Source organism: Hemibagrus wyckioides, linkage group LG10 (genome assembly GCF_019097595.1).
Source record: "Hemibagrus wyckioides isolate EC202008001 linkage group LG10, SWU_Hwy_1.0, whole genome shotgun sequence".
NCBI classification, from domain to species: domain Eukaryota; kingdom Metazoa; phylum Chordata; class Actinopteri; order Siluriformes; family Bagridae; genus Hemibagrus; species Hemibagrus wyckioides.
The window spans coordinates 9,363,425-9,389,380 of record NC_080719.1 but is presented as its reverse complement, the minus strand read 5'-3'; the positions used below and the strand labels follow the sequence as shown (position 1 = coordinate 9,389,380).

General features: G+C 37.0%; 1 protein-coding gene across 1 annotated transcript; it reads left to right on the top strand.

Annotated features, from left to right (window-relative positions):
• Positions 1–1,627: 1,627 nt before the first annotated feature.
• On the top strand, positions 1,628–24,128 carry aldh1a3 (aldehyde dehydrogenase 1 family, member A3). Its single transcript, XM_058401656.1, has 13 exons — positions 1,628–1,959; positions 2,198–2,302; positions 4,252–4,392; positions 8,268–8,397; positions 10,671–10,732; positions 13,237–13,365; positions 14,177–14,290; positions 14,875–14,977; positions 18,346–18,530; positions 18,638–18,802; positions 20,236–20,393; positions 23,121–23,195; positions 23,273–24,128. Exons 1-13 carry the CDS (start codon positions 1,870–1,872, stop codon positions 23,346–23,348), a joined length of 1,533 nt encoding a protein of 510 aa, XP_058257639.1. The 5' UTR covers positions 1,628–1,869; the 3' UTR covers positions 23,349–24,128.
• Positions 24,129–25,956: the final 1,828 nt, after the last annotated feature.

Sequence of the window (25,956 nt, the reverse complement as noted above, 5' to 3'; positions counted from 1 at the left end):
TCTATAATTTATTTTAAAAACTGTGTTTCTATGTTTATAACTGAGTTCCTGTAGTTTGACTGGTCAAAAACAAAGTCTTTTCTGTCAGTCATTAGCACAACTGACACATGGAAAACTGCACTATGAAATTCTTTTGGTACTCCACTGATAACAAAGCTACAATAATATAAATTCAATACAATACAATAAATTCAGTTTTTTTTATTTCATACTCGTACAGATAGCCTGCAGATGTAAAATGTAAGGATGTAGAAATGAATGGTATATAGTGGTTTAATCCATGAGCTCAGCACATGTTAATTTAGTGTTTGAGAAAACTTATTTAGAAAACTGACTTCCGGTCTCTAAGGCTTGTTTATGTTTGGATGTCCGTCCTGACATCTTACTCTAAAGGCCTCTGGAGCTTCCTCTGGAGCTTCATGAACATGAATGGGAACTGGGATTGGCTCACGGAGAAACATAAATAAATCATTCAAATATCGACTCCACCTATTTAACTGTTAGAGATCTTCTAAACAAATACACGTTCTTTAGATAAGAACTATAAAGTATAAATATAAACAATACAGTTTCAAGGTCACAAAACCACAATGGCCTACACACAATGTCACTGTTGAATCTAATATGTTCTGCTAGTGGAAAGCTGATGAAATGTCTTCTAGATAAAATATTGTGCAAATTTTTAAATGATGGTCGTGGGCAAAACTAGTACTGCGCAGGTCCATTGGATTTATTTTACAGCTAATATTAAGAACTGTTGTCGTAGCATACGTTACTGGAACAGAATTTGACTTCATTTAATTTTTTTTTAATGAAAATGAAGGAACAGCTGTAACATCTATCACAATAATAACTTGTAGGCTTAAAGTCTTCTTAATTTTGTTCTAAATGTACAGTATATCCATCATGCATAAGCCTATATATGTTATTAAATTATTGTTAACAAGCTCTACTCTAAGAAAATTTAATTTACAGAAAATTATATCATGATTCAGACGTTTAAAAAAAAAAAAACGTATTTGTTTCACACGCCTGTGACTTATTTTTATTTTTAATTTTATTTTTTATTTTTATTTTACAAATGATACGTCGTTTTTCGCACGTGATCTAGTTTTTTGGTTTTGTTTTGTTTTATTTCCTTACATAAGTTTTATTTTTTATTTTTTATTTTTTTACATGATCCCATATTGTTCACATCTTTCTTTATTCACATGTGTACCCTTCAGGCCCTAACTTTTTAAAATGGACTTTTGCCCCCTTTTTTTTTCAACATAGAATCACATATTAGGATTAAATGTCTGTTTTTTAACCCCATGGGGATTTGTTATAAGAGTTCAGCTTGAACTTGAGCGCACCTGAGCGTGTTTTCTGATCAGTTCACACTGTTACTTTACGCGCATTCAAAGCGAAACCCCGGTTCTCGGAAACGGTTATTGTGAGCATGGAGTTTCTCGTACTTTTCATGTTTATCGCGTTGATTAAAAGGAAAGGTAGGTGTGTGTGTGTGTGTGTGAGAGAGAGAGAGAGAGAGAGAGAGAGATTTCCCGTGGAAGACGCATGGGCGGAGTGCGCGCTCATAGAGGGGAGGACCTTTACGCAGCGCTTATAAATACACACAATCTCACTTACTCACTCAGAAAAGGTGCACTTGCTTTATCATACACCTATACACAGACACACACACACACACACTTACACACAGTACACATACACACACACAAACACGCTCACATTTTGACTTTTTTAGTCTCTCTCTCTCTCTCTCTCTCTCTCTCTCTCTCACACACACACACACACACACACACAGACAGGCGCGCGCACACGCACACATACACACACACGGCTGTGAGGATCGTTATCTGCTCTATCATGGCGCAGAACGGGATTACAGAGAACGGAGAGGCACAGAATATGAGTTTGCCACAACCTCAGAAGATCTCAGAAATCAAACACACCCAGGTAAACGGATTAACTTTTATCTATATTTATTTATTTATTTATTTATTTATTTGCATTATAAACATGTATATAATTATATATTTAATTAGATATTGTACAGTTGGTGCTCAGGGTCTGTGCGTAACATGCTGTATTTTTGTTAGGTTCACTGAGCTCTTAAATAATCAAATGTTTATTTCAAATGTTAATAATACAAATAATAACAATGATTAAAAAACAATCTCTCTCCACATTGCAGCTTTTTATCAATAACGAGTGGCACTGCTCTGTGAAAGGGAAAACCTTTCCTACATTCAACCCTGCAACAGGTGTGAAAATCTGCGACGTGCAAGAGGCTGAGAAAGTAAGTTGTTAGATCTTATCCCAGTTATCATTACCACTTTGCTTCAGAAATGCACAGAGCACAGCCTAGCTTTGAGCGAACCCTTCTAGTAACAACTACAGTAAGCAAGATGGGTTTTTAAAAGTGTATGGTTTTCGCAGTGATGCCATAGATCAACCATTTTTGGTTCCCCAAAGAACCTTTCAGTAAATGATTCATAAAAAACATTTTATCTAAGTGTCATAAAAAACATTTTATAGTCTCCAGAAACTTTTTCCACTACGAAGAATCTTTAGTGCAATGTAAATATTTCATGGATGTTAAAGGTTCTTCATAGAACTGTACAGTACATCCTGACCAAAAACCATTCAAGAACCTTTATTCCTAAGAGTCATAAACACACATCAGCCCTAAACGCCAACAAGATATAGATCACTTCAGTTCATTCATTCAACACTGTAGCACTAATTGTTAACTGTTGTGTTAATTCAACACAATGTAATTCAAAACACTGTTTTAAAGCTGTACAGCTAGTGTTAAGTAAAAAGTTTGTACAAGACAATGTTTTAACACATCAGTGTAAATTCTAACTCAACACAGTAGGAGTTACCTCAACACTACATGACTGCTATTATAACACCACGCATATGATTTCTTAGCTTTATGAATCAGCACTCATTAACAACCATAGAGTTGATTCAGTATTCACCAGCCCTAATTCAGCATTGCTAATTCATGGCGTTATGTTTTACCTATCTCAGCACTGTAGGGGTTACTTCAACACTGCAGATGCAATTTAAGGCTATTATGGTGTTAATTCAACACTAACTACAGTAGTGTTCATTCAAGCCAACGCTGAATTAAGTCAGGAGTCAATTCTAAAATGTATGCTTTAATTTCAAGCTGAACGCTGTGGGAGTTATGTTATCACTGGGAATGTTATTTAACACTAAAAGTGCTGTAGTGTTTATTCAGCGCTATTGAAGAATGATAGTGTTAATTCTGCATTGTTAATTTAAGACTGTAAGAGTTAACCCATGACTGTAAATGCTAATGTTTAACAGCTGTAGTGTTAGTTCAAGACTATTTAACAGTCATAAAGTGTTAAATCTGCGATGTTAATTCAAGACTGTACGTTTGGACTCATCACTATAAATACTAGCTCAACCCTGTAGGAGTAACTTGAACACTGCGGTAACAATTAACTAACAATGGTAAGTGTTCCATTGGTGATGATAATTTGAACGTTCTTATGAGACGGTTTCTTTTTAACGTCTCTCTGTAACATCAAGCTCAGGATTAACTTTAACAGATGTAGTGTTAATTTAGTGCTGTATAACATCTGTACGTCTCAGTTCGGCAGCGTTAATTCAAGACCCGTTGCTGTTAATGTTAGCTCAGAGCTGCAGGAGGTTTTTCACTAGAGGATTATAAGAACTGTATTGTTAATTCAGCACATTTAACTCAAGACTATATGTTTTAACTTATCCATGTGATTACGAGCTCAACACTATATGACACACTGGATAATGTTTTACACTAGAGGAGCTGTACTCCTCTAATTCCACACTATTCAACACCGTAGAACAGCTGTGATATTAATTTAGCACTATTAAGTCAGGACTATAAGTTTTACCCCATCCATGTGATTACAAACTCAACACTGTATGAGTTACTTTAACATACTGTAAGAGCTGTAGTGTTAATTACACACTAAATAAAGATATTAGTGCTAATTCAGCATGGTTCATTTAAGTTTCAGTGTTATAAATGCTAGCTGTATATAAGACTGTAGGAGTTCACTCGGCTTATAATAAGAATTCCTTCAACACTACAGAGAACTTTACACCTGATTTTTTATATGTTCAGGGTTTTGACATGTCTACAAAAGCGGTTCAATTCTGGATAGACTGAATGAATGAATGAGTCCTAAGCTTTTTTTTTTTAATGAAGTTGTACTATGTCCTCAGGCTGACGTGGACAAAGCAGTGGAGGCAGCGAGAGTGGCGTTAAAGCAGGGCTCAGCATGGAGGAGGATGGATGCATCGAGCCGGGGCCGCTTACTGAATGTGCTGGCTGACCTGCTGGAGAGAGAGCGCAGTCTGCTCGCTGTGAGTGCAAACAGTAGTTCTCGTCCCCCCCGGCGCTGCTTAACACGCCTGTCTGAGCGCGTCCGTCACACACTGCCACAGGTGTCAGGGGCTCAGTGAAAATAAAAAGGGCTCGGCTTTGAAAAAAGGAGCTACGAGAAGAAAAAAAAGAACAGTCGTGGAGATGAAATGGCACGTTGCAAAAAAAAATCCAGTGTTGATTTCACAAGCAGAGTGTTAGTTTAACTTTAATTCACTTCAGCTAGTCAAACAAACACCGTTAGGGCTAATTGACCATCAAAGGTTTGTTGTACTCAGATGTGGGAAGTTATATCAACAGTGCAGGTGTTAAAACTTTATTAGACTCAAAATCCTTTTTTCCTTTATTCTATAAATGTTTATTATTGTAGTAAATAATCCATGTTATTATACCAGTATTAATAAAAGAAATCAGTCAGTGAGTGCTTTATCCTGGTCAGCGTGGCTCCAGAGACTATCCCAGGAACAGCCGGTGCGAGGCGGGAATACACAACCACAGTCCGTTATGCAGCACAAACACACACTTACACACTCTCGTTCATAGCTAGGGACAATTTAATTCAAATCCTACCAGTATGTAGAACTCAGGAAGAAAACCTGAGGAGGAGAACATGCAAAACTCCACACAGAAAAAAACCCATAGCTCAGTATGGATGTCAGGAAAATCTGATGTCATAAAATCATTAAAATACACCGTGTCGTTTATGATTCGTTTCTGAATTTTAGGACTAATCCACTTAAATAGTCTATAATTCCCCTTCTGTCTGTCCTTCTCTATTAAGTTTAATGAGGTTAAAATGGACATATTGAAAGTTAACATTTATTTAAAGCTGCTTTGTGGCAATATCCATTGTTAAAAGCACTGTACAAATAAACTGAATAGAATTGAATAGAATTAAATCGGATAATATGATCAAAAATGAAATATACATCATTTGTCTCTTTCACCGAAAGGTAGTCTGACGGGTTCGTAATCAGTTTTTCTCTTTGAGCTACAAGGCTAATAAGCGAGGGAAGCTAAGTGAGTAGTTCAGCACTGTGCATAAAACCTTGTCCTTAAACATCACATACACATTATACGTTAATTTTGACATTAATATGATTTGTACACACATAGTTTCATAAAACAGAAGAATCTGTAAGGTAACAAATTCCAAAATCACATTTTAAGCCACACTTTCTACACAAATCTAATCCTACTGACACCCAAACCATGATTCGAGCTTTATTAAACTGCTGTTTGTAGCAATGCACCGTCATGTGCTAGGCTTTACTTGCTAGCTGCATTAGCCTCACAGCTCCAGTGCAAAGCTGAAGCAGCACACATATCTTGGCTGATCAACTCCATTTGGCGTAAGAGGGAAATTGTGTAAATGTCATTTTTGGCTGAACTGTTCCTCTGTGCTCTGTCATAAAGAGATTCATATTTTTTCCTGTGTATTCGGACGTTTTGTTTTTTCTTCTTATTGTTATGTCCAAGTTCTTAATGATTAGTCAAACTTTTGTGTAACTGTTGTTGCTAGAGAAAGCGGCCAACTCTGAATTTACAATGGCACTGGCAGGAAAACACGATGACATCATGAGCAATTTCGCCTTCTCCCCTCACACACATTCGAGTGCACATCCAGTTTTTAATCTTTAAGTATACAGTATTAATATATTTATAATATTGACTTAATTTGTGCTGCCAAGTTGAATGAAATTAGAGCGTGCACTTTGGAATGAAGTTTTGCAGCTGGAAGAGACGTGTTATTTCCAGAACGCATGCAAATGGCAAACATGCCTTAATTCTGTCCTGCCATAGAGCTAATTAGAAAAATTCCAGCTACTTTCCAGGAAAAGAAAATAAAATAGGTAAAAGTGATTCAAGGTCTTTTTCTCCTTATCGATACATCAGCAGTCCCTTTGCATACTGAGGATCGGATTTAAGAGAATTCTTTTAGCTCCTTTAAATTGGCAGATTGTGGATTGAATCTTACTGTGTAGAAATGATGAAATGTACTCATATATTCCATACCTCAGTAACAATCAGTGATTGGATCTTTGTTTACTCAAATTACAGCTTGGTCATGCCTTCCTGCATACTAATCTCTTGTGTAGAAAGACAAAACATGCAGAAATATCACTTAAACATAAAAGCTGGTTATAGAGCTCACTTTAGACTCCTGTTCTTGGATTAAAACCTCATGCTATATTGCGGATTCTGATATGCTTTTCCGCTCACCTCGGGTGTAAAACCATGGTTATTTGAGTTACCATAACCTTCTTGTCTGTCCAAAACAACCTGGGCCATTTTCCTCCCACCTTTATCCTCTTCAAAAACTGCTGCTAACTGGTTAGTTTTTTTTATTCTTATTATTTTTTCATGCAATTCTGTATAAATTCTATAGAGTATAAAAATTCCAGTAAATTAGAAGTTTCTGAAATAAGCTCATCTGGCACCACCAACCATGGCGCAATCAAATCTGATTTTTTTGTCCTTGTCTGATGTGAACAGGTTAAACTAAAGCAGTTAACATGATTTTATAGATTGCTCTGCTGCCACACAATTTGCTGATTCTATAGCTGCACGAATGCACAGGGGTTTACTGTAAGTGTTCCTTTTAAAGTGGCCAGTGAGTGTATATACAGTATACACGCTCATGAATGTTAGAAACCTGCTCAGCGCTTATGAATCATATTAAGTAATCCGTCCATCATCAGTGATCTAGTGCTTTGCCAGAAAAACAGCTCTCAGGAGGAAAAGTTCTGCCAGTTCCGCCGATGGCAGTCATTGTTCTCCGTCTCCCAGGCTTCAATTTATTATAATTGTTATTATTTCATTTCTGAACTCTTGATCCCAGAGCATATTAAATCCTTGGCATTTCTGTCGCATATAAAAACTGTTGTTTATTAGCGAATGCTTAGTGTGTTGAGTTTACTTACGTGCATAGCTTCATAGCTCTTCAGTCTTGTTCCTAATACCTGGATGATACCTGGCTGGAAATCTGAGATAGTTACAGCTAGAAAGTTTATACAGTCAGTGATATTGGGATTTCATTATTCACATAAACATTATTTCCAGGGATTTGTTGTAAATATGTTTGGAAAAAAATGGGATGACCTGATTTTACAGGGGTGAAAGACTGGGCCAGGAGTAATCCAATAGCAAAACCAACTATTTCAAAATAGTTTTGCCGAGGATTTGGCATTTGATAAAACTTTGACTGTGGCTGAATTCTAGTAAATATAAATGTAGGGGAAAAATGAGGTTTGCTAAAAATAAAATAAAATGTAAAAATTCTAATGGCACAGTTTCAATAAACTGTAAAATTCACTAACAAACCTGGAAAGGATTTTATTTACTTTTTAATCGTGATAAATGGGGAATTTCATGATTTGATCAACTTGATGGATACGCTGTGTGCTGTAGCAAAATGGACATAATATTGTGTTTAATTAAATCAGCTGAGAATCAGATTCTGGCTGTTAAAATGTCTTGCACCTCTGTCAGACTTAACAATAATAAGTTTCTACCTTTTAAGTTTTGAAAGATTTTGATTTGTTATAAGTTTGGGTTGAGATAGATAGAAAAGAGAAGCATATTTCAGTTCAGGTGAGTTTTCAGGATTTTTCCCAGTCTGGCACAAACATGATTCATCAAATGTTCTGAAATATGGCTCTTTTTTATTTTATTTGCTTCACAATAAAATCAGCTTCTTGTTAAGTGTAACATACTGTGTTAAAAAATAATATGATAGGGGTTAAAAACCTGACAGCACTGAAATATTTCACATTGTTATAAGATTTATAAAAGCAGGCTCTTAACTCAAGCCTCCATTTTGTACTTACTGGATTTATTAATCTTCCATTTCCAGACCATGGAGACTATGGACACTGGGAAACCCTTTCTGCAATCATTCTTTGTTGATCTGGAAGGAAGCATCAGAACACTGAGATACTACGCCGGCTGGGCTGATAAGATCCATGGCAAGACCATGCCAGTGGGTGAGTGTTTCAAAACAAATGTCACATGAACTCTTTTGTAAAGCCTCAGCGTATCGGCTGTCCGTGTATTATGTTGAAACTGCAGAACCCGTTAAACGCCTCAATGTTTACTGCGGTGAAAACGAGTCGACGCGTCAGCCGAATGTGGTGTATGGATTCTCTTTAGCTCTGGGCGGTAGCTCGCTCTCCTCTGTAATTCTTCCTCTTCACCAGTGCTCTTGTCACTCCAGGAGATCCACTAGACAAAACAAGCTGGCCGCTTTCCTCCTGATTAGATTTAAATAAAGCGCTCAGAGACGAAAGGGCCCGGAGCACAAAGCAAAAGGAAGAGGCTCTGATCCTAATCGGTGAGGTGCGACCGCAGATGAGCCGCAGAGCGAGGGGGTCAGAGATGCCTGTTCCTGACAGCACACATCTCTGTTAATCCTGAGGTTCCTGCCAATGACAGGCCAAAACAATCACACAATTTATCTGTAGACACAAAGGGAACGAATTTTACCTATAACCACTATGTAACAGTTGCAACATGACATTTCTGATGTGATCTTTTGTCCAAAGCAAAACAAAAGTCAGCTCTACTTTAGGTTTATTGTTCAAAATCTTTACACCACTCATCGGCTATGGAAATGTAACCTTTGATAAGCAGACGTGGGAGATCGGCGGGAAAAAGGGCCCTCTGGCTGATGCCAGGCTGAGATGAGCATTGTGGGAAGGGAGTCGGCGAGTCTGTAATCCCGCCGACACACTGCAGCGTGGAGAAACACGAGAAGGTCAGGTCTTGGAGAGGACGGCTTTGGCAGATTAGCAGGCGTGGCTCCTTCATACTCGTACGGGGGGTGAAATGTCATGTACGTGTCTGTGTGTGTGTGTGTGTGTGTGCATGATGCTCTTTCAGAAGTGACAGTGGTGTGGGTGTATAGGACAGTGTTAGGTGCAGGAGGAAGTGCGTTCAAGTTACTTGACACTTGTTATTTACGACTTTACAGTTAAGAAATGGGGAAGTTCGCTAGATGACCTTTGATGCTGTAAAATGTCAATAATGCTTACTGTGCTGCTTAATTCTTCACTTGGCTTGCTCACACTGTGTCTTCGGAACTTAACAGAAATAGAATTGGGTGACTGTGGTTTTTTATTAGTATATTAAGTTACCTGCTTGTACTGGATACATGTTTTAATTATCTGTCTGGGGATGTATGAATAGATGTATGAGTGTGAAAGTTTGCATCCTAGATAGACTGAAAAAAAATGTTGCTACTAATGTTAAATACATCATTAGCAAGCTAATTATTCAATTATCAAACAGGTACAGCGTTGTTAAAGCACTGATTGACATTTTATGGGAAAATGGATAGCGATATATAAATCTGTGAGTGACTCTTGCCACAAAATAGTGAGAGCTGAAACATTTAATGTACTACTGCTTTAAATTTAATTTCTTTGCCTTCTTATATTATTTTTATAAGTATGATTATGTTGTAGGTATTTGAAATTTTCTATCTATCTATCTATCTATCTATCTATCTATCTATCTATCTATCTATCTATCTATCTATCTATCTATCTATCTATCTATCTATCTATCTATCTATCTATAGATATCCATAATTAATTATCAAATTGAATTAATCTCATATCCATTTAGATAAATCGAAGGCAGTTACATTTTTTGCCAAAATACTGAAATAGCAACATACATTTTTTTGTACGGACGATGTAGTAGCGAGTTTACGAGCTGGCATTCTAAAATATACATAGACTGCTTCAGCTATTCGGAATAACCGATCTAGTTTGTCTACCTGACATAAAATTGTCTGGAAAAAGGAGTGTTGATGAATCACATAAAGTAATGTCATAGATAAATTCATAATCAGTCATGGAACACCATGACAACATATCCTCTGTTCAACCTCTTCACCTTAAGCAATGTTACGAATAGGAAATGCTAAGTCATGCAGGGTCTTCTCCAAAACACATACTAAAGCAGAACCCCAGACAAGAGAAGATGTGATAAAATATCACTTCTGGCAGGATATCTGACTCCTGAGAGAAAGAGAGGGAAGGGAAAAAAAAAAAAAGCTAGGCGGCAGACAATGTAGTACATCAGCTTCTCACACACTTCACCTCACTGTGCCTTTGCTTAGAAATAAATCATTTAAAATAGGTAGGATGTAGATACACTTTATATGTTAATGACCAGACCTGTAGTTGTACACTAGAAGAAATGTTCAGTGTTCTACTAATCCTACACCCTCCTCATCTCTGTTTCTCACCAGATGATAATTTCATGTGCTTCACCAAACACGAGCCGGTTGGTGTATGCGGAGCAATCATTCCTGTAAGTATATATGTGATTCTCATCTTCATTTCAATGTAATGTTATGTTGACAGGCATGATTGTATCTGTGCGTGATGGAAGGAAACTAGAAATGATGCGTAGGAGGTGGTTTGGTTAGGCAAACTGAAAGGTCTTCATGACAACATAATGTAATGTCATCCTCACGGTAATGATATTTTATCCAGATGCCCTTCAGACCATCATTTATGTACCGCAGTTTGGTGTAACCATGGTAACTATAAGGTCCACACATAAGCAGATATTAAGACTTATCTAATGATGAACAGAGAATACAGTAACTAAATATATTAATAATGCTATTAGTTATAAAATAACATCTTGTTAACTTATTATGTAACATACTGTTGTTGTTGTTTTCCATTTCCAAAAACCTAAATACAGGATACATTATATATACAAATACTCTTAAATTAAGATATTATATTATTTGTCTTGCACTTTTAGCAACAGACATTGTTGCAGGAATATAATAATTCAGAATAAATATTATAAAGATTAAAATTTAAATGTACATATATATATATATATATATATATATATATCCCGAATAAGTAAGACAGAGGTGAAGGTGATGAGGTAAACCTCCCTGAGATGATATGAGGAAGAAACCTTGAGAAGAACCAGACTTAAAAGGAATATCCTCATCTTGGTGACACAGGAGACTGCAATTCTAAATAATTAGTTATAAATAAATGAGTAATAATTTACTAAAAAAAAAAAAAATTAATAATTAACTGTGCACTATATAGTCAAGTGTATAAAAACACTCACACCAATAAAATGCTTTGCTTTTGATCATGATGTCTCAAAGTAAGTGGTAGTGAGTAAGCAAGGATTAAATTGTGACTTAAACCAAGTTACTTAAATAGTTTGGGTTATCCTACGTTCACTCAAGCCAAGGAGAGCGTGCGAAATTCCACACAGGCAGTAACTCGAGCTCAGGATCGGACCGTGGACCCTGGAGCTGTGAGGCAGCAGCTCTACCTGTTACGCCTCGATGAACCTTCACTGTGTCCAAAATCTGATGTTGTCTGTGCTTCTGTTATCATTACTAACATATATTTCAATGTATATGCTTCCTTAATTCCTGCTTAGTGCTTGCATATATCCGTTCATTATTTTTGAACGAATTTAATTTAAGGAAAGTGTTACCATGATGAATCTAATAATAATGTATGTATTGAAATAATGCATTCTAAGTGAATTATTAAAGCATACAAATCTAGTTCTATTTCAAAACTAGACAAAAGAAGCTATTTCAAGTATTTCAGAGAACCTTAGTCCAGTGTAGGCAGTGTGTGTGTGTGTGTTTGTGTGTATGAGTCTGGGCGTTTCCTAGACTGATCGGTAACTGAATCTAGGCAGGCGTTGGCCATAGGAGACAATGCCACTGTACGCACACACTATCAGAAATAGTTCATATTGTGTTAATACTGACATTATATATCACATCCACACTCTTACATCACGTCTGTGACGTTCAGAAAGCCATTGTTCCAGCCCATTGTTGTAACCAAGTTGCCTTTTATTTATTTATTTTTACATAATATTCATAGGATTTGTATTTATCATGTGCCACTGACTGTGGCCATGAAACAAAATGCCACCCATTCACTAGTAATTCAATCTTAATCTTGAATTCTATAAAAACTTAATCCTGACCACGTCCACATTTCTCATAGCAGGATCTGGAATGTTTGTGTGAGGAAATCTACGCATCTATGACAACACCCGTCCTCGCTTACGATAATAATTAGCAAATGTGGTTGGTGTAATGAGAGATTTTTTTTTTTCCTGAGTGTCTCAGATGTTGATCTGCTGTATATATCGTGTTACTGACTTTGATGGGGAAAGAGGGGGAAAAAATTCGCATCTTATTTAAATTTGAAGTTCCGAAAAAGATGGATGGTATCTTCTTCCAAAAAAGCACAGGAAAATTAGCATTAGACACGAAGGACTGGATCATAAATCTGTACGGGTGATTACTGAGAACTCAACTGGCACATAAAGAGCGTGACTCACCAAGAAAGAAAAAACAGGAAGTTCTGTCTCAAGTACAATCCAAGAAATTTCACCGACTCCATCTCAAGCTAAAGAGAGTGAACGATGAGCGATAAACACAGAAATTCATGACTGTAGGTGTATGTGTATGGAGATGGAGCTTGCCCACCGTGCTCCTCACCCCCCGTGTGAACAATCTGCCTGGCATGTTTTCATGATTTCTAGAATTACCTGCGTTCTCAACGATGTCTTTTTTTTCCTCAGTGACAGACATTTAGAGAGCTAATCTGCATTGAGACATCAAACACGTCACGCTATGGCTATCGGTTACTCATTGTCTGCGGCTTTCTACAGGATTAGGAGTAAATGATCTAGTACAATCTTCACCTAGTTGGTCATTTCATGCGCAAACAGAATTCAAACAAAGTGATGACATGCAGAAGTCTAACTTTTTTCTTTTTCTACTGTCTGATCTTTCATAGTGGAATTTTCCTCTACTAATGTTCATATGGAAGATCGCTCCAGCCCTGTGCTGTGGAAACACAGTAGTCATCAAGCCGGCTGAAGAGACACCACTGACGGCCCTCCATGTCGGCGCGCTTATCAAAGAGGTGAGATAAAAAAAATAATCAATTCAATAAATTATTTTATTTTTGATATAGAAAATTCAAAGACCAGGAGAGTCTTTGAGTGAATTAAAAAAGTATCGTTATTTTATTTATTTTTTAAATATATGTTTTAAGGATCCCTGCGTACAGAAATAAATTTATAATAATAAACGATGATTAATAAACCACGAATTACATTATTAAAGCAACATTTTAACGTGTAATGTTAACTGAACAGAAACACCTAATGTTTATTAAACTGTAAGTGATCTCACATTAATTAAAGGTTTTTTGCTTCTCAAGCTTTTCTTACACTGGAATAAAATAAATATTAAACATTAATAATCACTTGAATTTAGGTTAATGGATGTGTAAGTTGAAATTCCACTTTGAGACTATTCTGTAGTCCGTGAGCTTTTTATTATATGATTATTTGATTATTTCAAGTCTGAAAGCTTATCGACACTAAACAGTGACACCGAGTGAAGCTTCAGGACTCTCCAACCTCTCAGCTTTCTCTTTAATCCTATAGGGGAGCGTTTATTTCTGGTCATGAATTTGAATTGCATGAATGAGAGTGCTTCAAAGGGAAACTCTTCTTTGTGTGCATTATTTTTCGACCTGGCAGGTCGTGACTTGTCATGTGTGTCATTTGTTTTCACCTCTTTTACCATCACTTGTAGCCCATTAATCAGTTTATTTTGAGCCTCTATAGAAAAGCCTCAGCTTTACGTCATTAAGTCTTTTAGCATTCCTAACGACTTTTAGCTAAACCCTTGGAGTGGATGTTTATTTTGTGTTTTCTCGTTCGCAGGCTGGCTTTCCTCCTGGAGTCGTGAACATTGTGCCAGGTTTTGGCCCAACAGCAGGAGCAGCTATATCCAGCCACATGGGCATCGACAAAGTGGCCTTCACCGGTTCCACAGAGGTATAAGGTCCTCATTTACAAAAGCAAAAGAAACGGAAGTGGTATACTGTAATATATTATTATTAAAGTTAGAAATGGTTCATTATGAGTGTTCTTGAAGGTGATCTGCCGAGAAACCTTCATACCCCTGTTGCAGAAGCTTCTACTTTACAAAGCATCCTAAAATGAAAAACATGTTGAGATCCCCAGACAATGAATCCAGGATGATCAGTGTTATAATTACTGTATATACTGATCACTGATTTGGAGAATCTTTAAGGACTGTTAGGAGAGATAGTGTCGTATTAAATTCGTTTAACCTTTATGTGCAAAACACACACAAACGCAGAGCTTCAAAACCATCTCATAAAACATTTCAAAGACATAACCAAACATTTTTTTCATATATGTATATATTTCCCATATTTGCAAAAACTTCATACATTCAAGTCCATGTAAGACCTGAATTTGAATTAAAAGCTTTTGACTTCCAGTCTTCCCTCCAGGCATTTTTTACGCATCTCCAAAATCAAACAAGCATGTCCTGACGTCAACATTATCGTTGACTTAAAGCGCTCTTGATTGTCTGCTCTCTTTGTGTTCAGGTGGGTCAGCTGATCAAAGAAGCGGCGGCGAAGAGCAACCTGAAAAGAGTGACGCTGGAACTGGGAGGAAAGAACCCGTGCATTGTGTTTGCTGACTCAGACCGTAAGTGATGTGGTTTTTTTAATGTCCTTGTGCTCACACAAAGGTCAATGAGCAGATGCAACAAAAAAAAAAATTGAAGGGCTCAAGCTTAGCATTAAGGGTCCGATGAAAACAAAGACTAACCTCAGTCCTTGGAAATAAAAATGAATAACAAATTGAAGAAGGACTGGAAAATCAAATCAGTGACGTATTCAGACTTCCTCAGGTGCATTTTAATATGGTTCACAGCATAAAGTTTCAGTTTACTATTCAGTTACTCATACGAAAGCATATTAATCAGAAACTATAATATGGGTTATACAGTAAACCTACAGTAAATCTAATCAAGGCTATTAGTTAGGAGTGGAAGGGGAATGTTAGAAGGCATGAAGGAAGGGATGGGGCCCAGCAGTTTAATAGCATGAATTTTAATTCTCTGAAAATATTTTCAAGATGAAGCATAATATAAAAATGGCTCCTTCTCATGTACCCTTGTATCCATAGCTTGCTCCTCAGCAGTGGATATGGGAAAAACTGGGGATGAATGTGAATGGTGGGCACCTGCTGCAGACAGGCAATATCTTGCATAGTGATACGAATGGTGTGGAGGGAGCGCACATGCATTGCCTGTGCTGAAGACCTTTGAATAACAGGAGGGACTTTTGGATGATTGGTTGATCTCAGAGCTTTTGATAATGATAAATACTAAATTAATTGAGGCGTGTTTGATGCAAGATTAAAGATGCTGGATGGACTAGACATAGGGGTTATGTTACTATAGCAATGGGAATCTGAGAACAGTGGGGAACCTGGGCAAGAGTCTGACCAGAAGCAAGATGAGCGTCATCTATATGATAAAAACACCTTCCTCTTACTTTGTTTTCTGTGCTTTCTGTGGGCCTTCAGAGCCTCCCTGGTTGTCATTTTGATGGGAAGATGGACAGTGAAGCACCTAATCTCCTGTTTTTTAACAGTTTGTCTAAACAAGTAGCTAAGACTATGTGATTGTTCAGGTCAGCTGACTATCATTCTAGTTCAACTCAGTGAGGATGCTGGCCTGGCCTTTGCAGAAACCTGTGATGATAATTGTCTCCTTCAACCCACTGACTTATGCATGTTCTGTAGTGGTTCTGTTCCCTTATTTTGGAATAAGATGATATTCTCTTGCCTTCCATCACTTGCCAGTTTTTGGTTTATTGTTGAATGTCTGAATGGATGTCTGTCAGAAGATCAGTTAGGGTTTGGATGCAAATGCAGGTTTTATTAAAAAGGCAGTTGGACTAAAAGGGCAAAGGCAAAACAGGCACAGGGTTAGGTAATTTGAATACACTAGGCAAGGACAAACTCATAAGCGGGACTAACTGCAATTTATATTAAGGCTTGAAACCTGAAAGCCAGTGCAATACTTTGCAACATATTGGAACATATCCAGATTATTTAAGAGTCCTTTATTATCGTCACACATACATTACAGCACAGTGGAATTCTTTTCTTCACATATCCCAGCTGAGGGAGTTGGGGTTAGAGCACAGGGGCAACTATGATACAGTGCCCCTGGAGCACAGAGGGTTAAGGGGCCTTGCTTAATTGTCCAGCGGTGGCAGCTTGGCAGTGCTGGGGCTTGAACCCCGATCAACAACCCAGAGCCTTAACCACTTGGGCTACCACTGCCCCCAATTTAAAGGGAGTGTGTCATTTGGGAATAAGGGTGATTGATTAGTAATCGTTGGATTGTGATTGGGGATAAGGGTCATGTGATGATAAGTAACATCAGTCATTTTTGAGCTACCTGAAGATATTATGACTTTGATTAAAGCTGGAAGTGATGTGACATAACCACAGAGATGAGACACAGCAGGTTTTCCTGGCTGTCCACAGCTTCATTATATACTGTACATATAACAGAAAGCTCTGCGTGTTACCTTTAAACAGACTGAAACATAAAACCCCCTGTCTTTCTTGGAAAGGAAAAGCGAAAGCTTTTGCATTATCATCAAGAAGTTACAAGGTCATAAACCCAAACAAGGTCACAGCCATCCTATTTAAAGAGCAAATTTGGTTATGCTCTCTTAGAGCGAGGGATAGAATAAGCTGTCTCTTGCCAATCACATCAACACTTCACCTTCACCCTCCTTTGCTCGTGGTTGTCATGAGATAGGGAAGAGCTGGCTGGTGGAATAGAATTGGCAGGAGACTAAACTGTGGGGGGAATGAAGAAAAATACAGAATCCTTTATCACATCTGAAACAAAAATTTTTATGTACTAGACCAGATTTGATTAGCAACCTTCTGCAAGCTATGATTCTGATTTGCACTTTACCTACTGTTAAGCATGTAGAATCAGTAGGAAGTGTTGAAGCTGTGTTGTTTAATAGGGAAGGACAGTGGGGTACAAACACACCACAGGGTTTCATGCTTGTTGGGAACACAGTGTCCTGATACTGCCCCGAGCAATCACCTGTGCTGCCTTTGCCAGGAAAAGCAACTGGCTAGGGGAAAACCAACAGTAATATGTCACACTGTCAAGTCATATATCACAATAATTAAACCACAGTATTGTTATTACAGTCAATTTAGCTTATTGTCACTTCCAATCCACTTACTGAAAACCTAATGCCACTAGCACAGTGTGATAAAAACAGTCAAGTTATGCAGTTAAAACAGAATACAAAGGCATTGTAGAAAGTGTTTGTTTGTGATTTTGTTTTGTTTTTGGGGTTAATGCCTTTTTGTCATACAAGTTGGCAACTTGAGGATTGCAACAAGATCTGTTGAGTTTGTGTACAATGAAAAAATTAGCATGTACCAGTAAAACGTGTCGATAGTTAATAAAATTTAATTTAATGCTCCCCTTTTTTGTTTCCTTTTGTTTTGGTTTGGTTTTGCTTTCTAATAAATGTAGTTTGTTTTGCACAGTGTATGAAAAATATTATAAACTATGAAACCATGATGGGAAAAATGCTCATATTTCTTGTAATCCCATGAAACACGCGTGTAAAGCTGCTGGGGGTCGTCATACTGTATGTAGTGAGTACAAATGGCAACAACTGGAACATCTGTATTGTATGATTTATAAAATTCAGCTATAAATCAGGATATATGTTTAGAACTAAGGAGTTAACCGTGTGAGATTGAAATAGTTTGTGCATGTTTCAGCAAACATGCACAAACTATTTCAATCTCACACTGTTTTGCACTTTACACCTTATTGCACTACTCATACTGCTACTATTGTACATATTGTACATGCTGTTTTTCTATCTATCTACATCTATCTTCAGCTTATTTGCACCTTGAATATATTTGTATATTTAATAGAATTCACTGTTTACACTTACTCAGATATATATCCATTCAGAAGTTCAATTTATTTTATTTTGTGTGTGCAGTGCAGTTAGCAGTGCAGGAAGCTCAGAAGGGAGCGTTCTACAACCAGGGTCAATGCTGCACCGCTGCCTCACGTGTCTTTGTTGAGGAGAGTGTGTATGACGAGTTTGTAAGACTCAGCATTGAAAGCGCTAAGAGAATCGTAGCCGGTGACCCTATGGACCCTCGAACAACACACGGCCCTCAGGTAAGACACCTCATCACCTCTTCATCTCAGTATCCTATAATTATACAGTACACAATCTGTTACAATTTATCCACACTTGTGTCCTTATTTTAACATTGTGCATTTAGATTAGCCAGCAGCAGTGTGATAATATCATGGAGCTGGTGGAGAGCGGGAAATGCGAGGGAGCAAAGCTGGAGTGTGGAGGAAGCGTAATGAAGGACAAATCTCTCTTTATCCAGCCCACCATCTTCTCAGACGTCAAAGACCACATGCGCCTGGCAAAGGAAGAGGTAAACCTGCTGTGGATAACCAAATGACTGCCACTTGCTTATACACAGTCTGATATTTAACACTTTTTAGGAAACATTTTAATTATATTCCCATATCAGGGTTGAGAACTCAAAGTAGTGTTAGAGCTGTCTGCCCTCTACTGGTCAGAGTATACAAACAGGAGAAGGCTGCAACAGGTTGTTACACTTAACCATGTGTAATGCACGTAATTCTGGCTTATGAATTCCATTAAACTCATTTACACTAGCTGTTCATCTTTATGGTTGAAAATATATTTTGGGAAGACACTTGTATTTAACATCCAAATCTAAAGTAAATGATCAAAATGTTCCAAACATTTTCCACTTGTCATGTAGTCGATCAGCCAGGACAGGTCTGACTTTTGGTCCTTTAAAACTATGAAGCCATTACATCATTACACACTAACCTCGGCACAGAAAGACAAAAAACAGATTCTACTTTTTAAACCAATAAATAAACCAATTAATGGTAACGTTTTACATTAACGTTTCCTTAGCTGACATAATTTAACACATGGAATAAACATGAACAAACCATGAACTTAATTATTACAGTACATTACTCCATAAATAACATTTAACAAGTAGCCAATATAAACCTGTTTAGAACTCAGGCTGAAAAGTAAAATATTTACATCTGTAGACCTGATTTCAGATCAGTAATTCTTGCAAACATACATTTCTGATCATTTAAATGGACTTTTTAGTCATGGACTGAAGATACAGTCAATACAGGCGTATTTCCTTAACATTTTAGCAAACATCAATTACTACATGTATTAATTTGTTTTATTACCTTGTTAACGTTACTTTTGTTTCATCAGTGGTTAATGTAGGTATCGACCTTTATCATTTGTTTAATATTGCACCAAATCATGTTATGTTTATTTCCTATGTATTTTTGTTTTTTAGAGCCTTATTTTAAAGTTTTATCCAAGCAGTTTTACAAATCAAACTGGGACTGTATTATAATTAGAATTTAACCTACCTGAGTCTGATGCTTGTGCATTGGGATGATGAATTATGTGCTAAAACGAAGAAAGTATGAGAAACAAAAAAAAAGAAAGCACACGTTTTTTAACACTGGTGTCAGAAATCACATACGTAGTGTATGTGAGATACAAATTATAAGGCTTGAGGTAAATGTGTGATGATTTATATATATATATATATATATATATATATATATATATATACAGTTTGCTAACAGTGTTAAACTGGTAGCTTTCCTTAATAAATGAGCAAACTTTGGACAATTTTTTAATTGGCTATTTGAAGTAATAAGGGCATTGTGTTAGAAGACTTAGATTAAAAGACCTCTGTTTCAATAACACAACTTTATAACTGCTAATGCTTTATAATTACTAAAAATAATACTGTTTTATTAATAAAGGATGTTGTTTGTGTTGTAGATCTTTGGGCCAGTGCAGTGCATTTTGAAGTTTAAGAGTCAGGAAGAAGTGATTGACAGGGCAAACAGCACTCACTATGGCCTGGCGGCAGCCGTGTTCACCCGGAGCGTAGATCGAGCTCTGAGTGTGTCCTCAGCGCTGGAGGCTGGCACTGTGTGGTGAGAAAGATCACTTACATTCACAAGAACACTGTGGACACACATGGAGGGAAAACATGGTGGGATTTATGGCATCTGAGTCTTAGTTCTAGGACAACGACACAAAACCTGTAAAATTGCATTTTTTCCCCCCTTGCAATATAATATAATAGAAGGGAACTGCCTGCTACACTTCAATTCTTCAATTCTTATGAAACTCTTTCAGTCAGACACTGCCCCCTGGAGGAACTTTCTGGAATATTGGTTTGCCTCGAAACACCAGATACACAAGTTGAATAAATGCGTTTATCTTAATGACTTGAGCATGATGCAGACCATCTTGAACTTATAGAATTGTGGTTTCTAACTTCAGTTAAAACAACTGTGATAGAAAATGATAACCATAACCAATAACAATAACCAAATAACCATTAAACCATGTGCCTCTGTTTATAAGCCTTTTGAAGTTCTCAGCCTCATTGTTTCCCTAAAATATCCACCAGATGGTACAATTGCCACACTTCTGTGATATTTATTAACTTACTCCTTAACTTAGAGAGAGAGAGAGAGAGAGAGAGAGAGAGGGAGACATACAAGTACACACACACACACACACACACACACATATATATATATATATATATATATATATATATATATATATATACATTTATAGATCATATGACAGGTCTTAATTCATGATGGCTGTGATGTTTGGAGTAACCTGGCAACCAAAACATCCAAAAAAGTCAGATATTGGGAGGATGTTGGTATTGGATCAGCATTGCATTTCGTCTGAAATTTGCTTATATACATATACATCAATCAGGCATAACATTATGAGCACTGAAAGGTGAAGTAAATTATCTCCTCATCATGGCACCTGTTAGTGGGTGTGGGATATATGACGCAGCAAGTGAACATTTTGTTCTCAGAGTTGATGTGTTAGAAGCAGGAAAAATGGGCAAGTTTAAGATTTGAGCGAATTTCACGAAGGGCCAAACTGTGATGGCTAGATGATTGGATCAGAGTTGATATGTAAGGCAAAACAGAATGGCACAATCATCAAACAAAACATAACAATAAAGAAAATGAGGAAATAATCCCTGTTCAAAAGTTTGCATACCTTTAGTTCTTAATATCGTCTATTGCCCAAATTAGCATCAATGATGCATGTAATCTTTTGTAATAATTGTGCATGAGGTCCTTAATTCTCTCAGGTGGTATAGCTGCCCATTCTTCTTGGCAAAATGCTTCCAGTTCTTGTAAATATTTTGGTTGTCTTGCACAAACTGCATGTTTGAGATCTCCCCAAAGTGGCTCAATGATATTGAGGTCAGGAGAGCATTAAAGCCAGTTCAGAACCTTCACCCTTTTTTGCTGTAGCAATTGGAGGATCAACTTGGCTTTGTGCTTTGGATTATTGTCATGTTGGAACATCCAAGAGTGTCCCATGTGTAGCTTTCATGCTGTAGAATGCAAATTGTCTGCCAGTATTTTCTGATAACATGCTGCATTCATCTTCCCATCAATTTTGACTAACTTCCCTGTGCCACTGGAGCTCACATAGCCCCAAAACATAAGAGCTCCACCACCATGCTTTACAGTGGGGATGGTGTACTTTTCACCGTAGGCCTGGTTGACTCCTCTCCAAACATAGCATTTATGGTTGTGAATATAAAGTTTGATTTTGGTCTCATCACTCCAAAATCTGTGAGGCCATGCGGGTCATTTGTGTTCAAGTACCTCATTATTGTGCTCCTTGAAAGAACAGCCTGTATTTCTCTCCAGATTGTTTGTGGGTTTTTCTTTGCATCCAAAACAAGTCTAAGTCTGGCTGTAGTGAGTGAAATATTTCTTGGTCTACCTGACCGTGGCTTAGTATCAACAGAACCTCTTATTTTCCACCTCTTTCTCAGAGTTTGAACGGTACTGACTGGCATTTTCAAGTGATAAGATATCTTTTTATATCCGTTTCCTGCTTCATAAGGTTCAACTACCTTATTACGCAGGTCCATTAGCAGTTCTTTTGTCTTCCCCATGGTGCAATATCCAGCCAAGTCAATGCATCACCTCACAAGCTGAAAAACTGACTATTTATGCACAGAAACTAATTACGATTACAATACGTCACAGGTGTGGAAACTTCCCTTAAACAGCCATTTAAGTCTCTGTATGAACCTGTGTGTTTAGAATGGGTCATTTCAGTTATCATTAGGTTTTAAAAAGGAGTCTATGTTATAATTAATGATTTCACGTGACCGCTATCTTTAAATAAGGAAAAAATCTTTTGCAATATCAGTCATATTTTCCAAATATTCCAAAATCTGTAACGACGTCCTGTTATGGCTTATGCATATGTTATAATATGCAGCTTGTGAAGTTAAAAAAAGTGCAAAGCACAAACTACTTTGTTTTGTAGACTTTCATCTTCTATAAATGTTAAATAGTATATATTACAGAAAACTGTATCAATGATTATACACTTTTCGTGTATTAAGTCATAACCTGATTTTTTTATTTTATTTATTATTATGTTACAAGACAGTGAGCTGTTACTATAGAAATGAAAATAAATGTACTCATATTGATCATAAATGTAGATTTGAGAATACAACAATGATTTAGTGTAAAGGGGAATCAAATCTTTTATAGTTTGATAACTATAAAATAATGATATGGCTCAATCTAAGTGCAGTATTATAGATGTATTAATAATCTAAGCTCTTGTCCTTTCCTTGATCTTAGGGTGAACTGCTACAACGCCCTCCATGCCCAATCACCTTTTGGTGGCTATAAGATGTCAGGGAATGGACGTGAGCTGTAAGTTTGATCATTTTCTCATTCTGTCATCACTTTAATACCCTGTAGAGAAGTTAATGGTGGTCCTCTGTGCGCAGTGGTGAGTATGCATTGGCGGAGTACACCGAGGTCAAGGCCGTCACTATAAAGCTCAGCGAGCAGCTGAAGATTTGAGACGCCGTTGTGTAGAGCTGACCCTGGGTGACCTCTCATCCGCCGTCCATTTACAAAGCGCTTCAAAACCATGGTACCTAGGAATCAAACGGTCTACTCCACGGACGTTATGTTTTCTTATATATCTTCAAGCTCTTTATTTTCCAGTCTTTTTTATTCTATATAGATGTTATGTACAGAAAAAAAAAATATTTGTATAATGTTTTTATTTAATCTGAACATCTTTGTTTCTCTTTGTAAATCTCCAAAAGATTTAAAAACAACAAATGTTTGCTTTTGCTTTTTATGTGGTTAATGAATTTCTCCTCCTGCCTCGCTTTATGCGATAGACTGGCTAATAAAAATGTACACAATTTTCCTTTCATTCAAAATTTAGCCATTGAGACAAGACATTCATGGTATATGAAGTTTGCTTCCTGGGTTTGGCCTGAAGGCTAATAAAGCTAAACTGTAAGAAAAGTTACCAGGTTAGCATTTATTTATTTGTTTAGTTAGACTCACGGTCAAACCACTATTCATTTTTTTTTAACTATAGCTAATAATGTTCCATTAATCTAACCGTAGGAGAATCATTCTCACGGCTTATTAAAAGGACCAGCATTTAGAAGGACAGATTTATTTTCTGCTTAACTCTGAATGTATATGCAGATAATATGGGAGGATTTTGAAACGTTAAATATATATGCATCTCATTTACTTTGTCTTTTAAAATGGCTTTTAACTATTTAAAAAGCTATTAATAATGCCTACACTTTTGAATAAAAGCTTTGAATCATATAATCAGAGTTGCGGTCCTTTTGGTTTTGGTCAGAAATTTAGGGACTTTTTGGGAAAGCTACACAAAGGTCATCGCTTCTCATTGTTTCCCTCTGTCAGTATCATCACTGAGAGTTTGTTTGACTGGATAAGATAATGCATTATAATGAGAGTATAATAAGTTAGTAAAATAAGTAAAGTTAGAAATAAATTAGAAAAATGTGTTAGTAGCTCAGTCTTGGTTTAATCAGGTCTGCTTTTTGTGAATAGCATCAACATTGAAAGAAAATCTTGGGAGTAAAAAAATACTAGTTGGACAGGTTTTGCAGGAATAATAAGGAAACAAATTTGCATGAATTTCCCACTAACCTGCAAATGAGGTTGATCAGTAAATACATGTCCAGTGTCCAAACACTGTAATAGAATGCATGCCAGATTTATTCAAACAGACTGGACGTTGATAGCATCAGACACTCCTTTTACAATGGGTGGCCGGATGCAATGATTTATGTGAACGTACCTAAAAACAGTCTAAATTTATCCACACATCCATCCATCCATCCCTCCATCCATCCATCCATCCATCCATTCATTTTCTGTACTGATTATTTCTACACAGAGTCGTGAGGAGTCTGGAGTCCAGGGGTCTTGGGGAAGGAGGTGGGGGGTGCCATCTTGTCACAGAGCACAACTGCACACACATTTATACACTCATTCACAAACTACAGACAATTTAGAGATGTCAACGCTTGTCTTTGAACTGGGGGAGGAAACCGGAATACCTGGTGGAAACCCCAAAGTACAGGGAGAACATGCAAACTCCGCACATGCAGAGCAAAGGTGAGAATTGAACCCCCAAACCTGGAAAGTGCAAAGCGAACATGCTAACCACTTTTTATTTATTTATTTTTTTTAGAAGGCTTAGATGTTGAATACTATTTCTGTAAACAAGATTTTCCAATGAATTATAGTTTACATTTCTCGCTTTCTAATAAAGGTAGTTCCTGTTTGGAATTACAAGATCCAGCTACAGAATGATAGATGATAAGAGCATATGGAATAAATACAGTTAGATCATGGTCGGTTGGTACTGAACCCCTACTGCAACCCTTTTTTGACTTCCTTTATAACAAGTTCACATTCACATCTAGTCGTCTGGCAGCTGTTTTTATCCAACATGACTCACAATTGAGAAAGAATACAAACCCAAGCAGTGAGATGAGCATTTGTGGGCTAATATGTCAAAATGTGTGGGTTTTCAGTTTGCAAAACACATTTACAGCCTGTGAACAATTCTGCATGCTCACACTATGTGTAAATTTCCATCCAGGATGTACTCCTTTGCTCCAAGTGTTTTTAAGTTAAGCAGTGACTGATGAATGAATAAAAGAAAATGAAATGTACATGAGCCATGGTAAACTCTGTGCTTGATTACAACAGAGGTGCTTTTACCATGTATTCCTGGATGATATATGACTTTTGAACCATGTCTAACCTACATACCATACTGTCTGTTCTAGATATGGCCCTATTTTAAATATCCATGGATCTAGGGAGATTTTGCTAATTGTGTTGGCGGTGTTGCAACTTTAAAGTTGGAGACATGAGATCACCAGTGTGGGGAAGTTCAGTGGTAAAAGCCAAGCTGGCCTTGAGCAAGACCCTTAACCCACATGTACTTGATTGTATCCTGTATCAATTTTTGCTGACTCTGGTTAAACACATCTGGTAAATAAGCAAAATGTAAGTACTGTAATGCAAATTAGCAATACAGTAAGATTATGATGGTGTTGGTAGTAGTGCCAAAATGGATTTTATTGTTTGCTAATAATTATATAGGCTCATCAGCTCA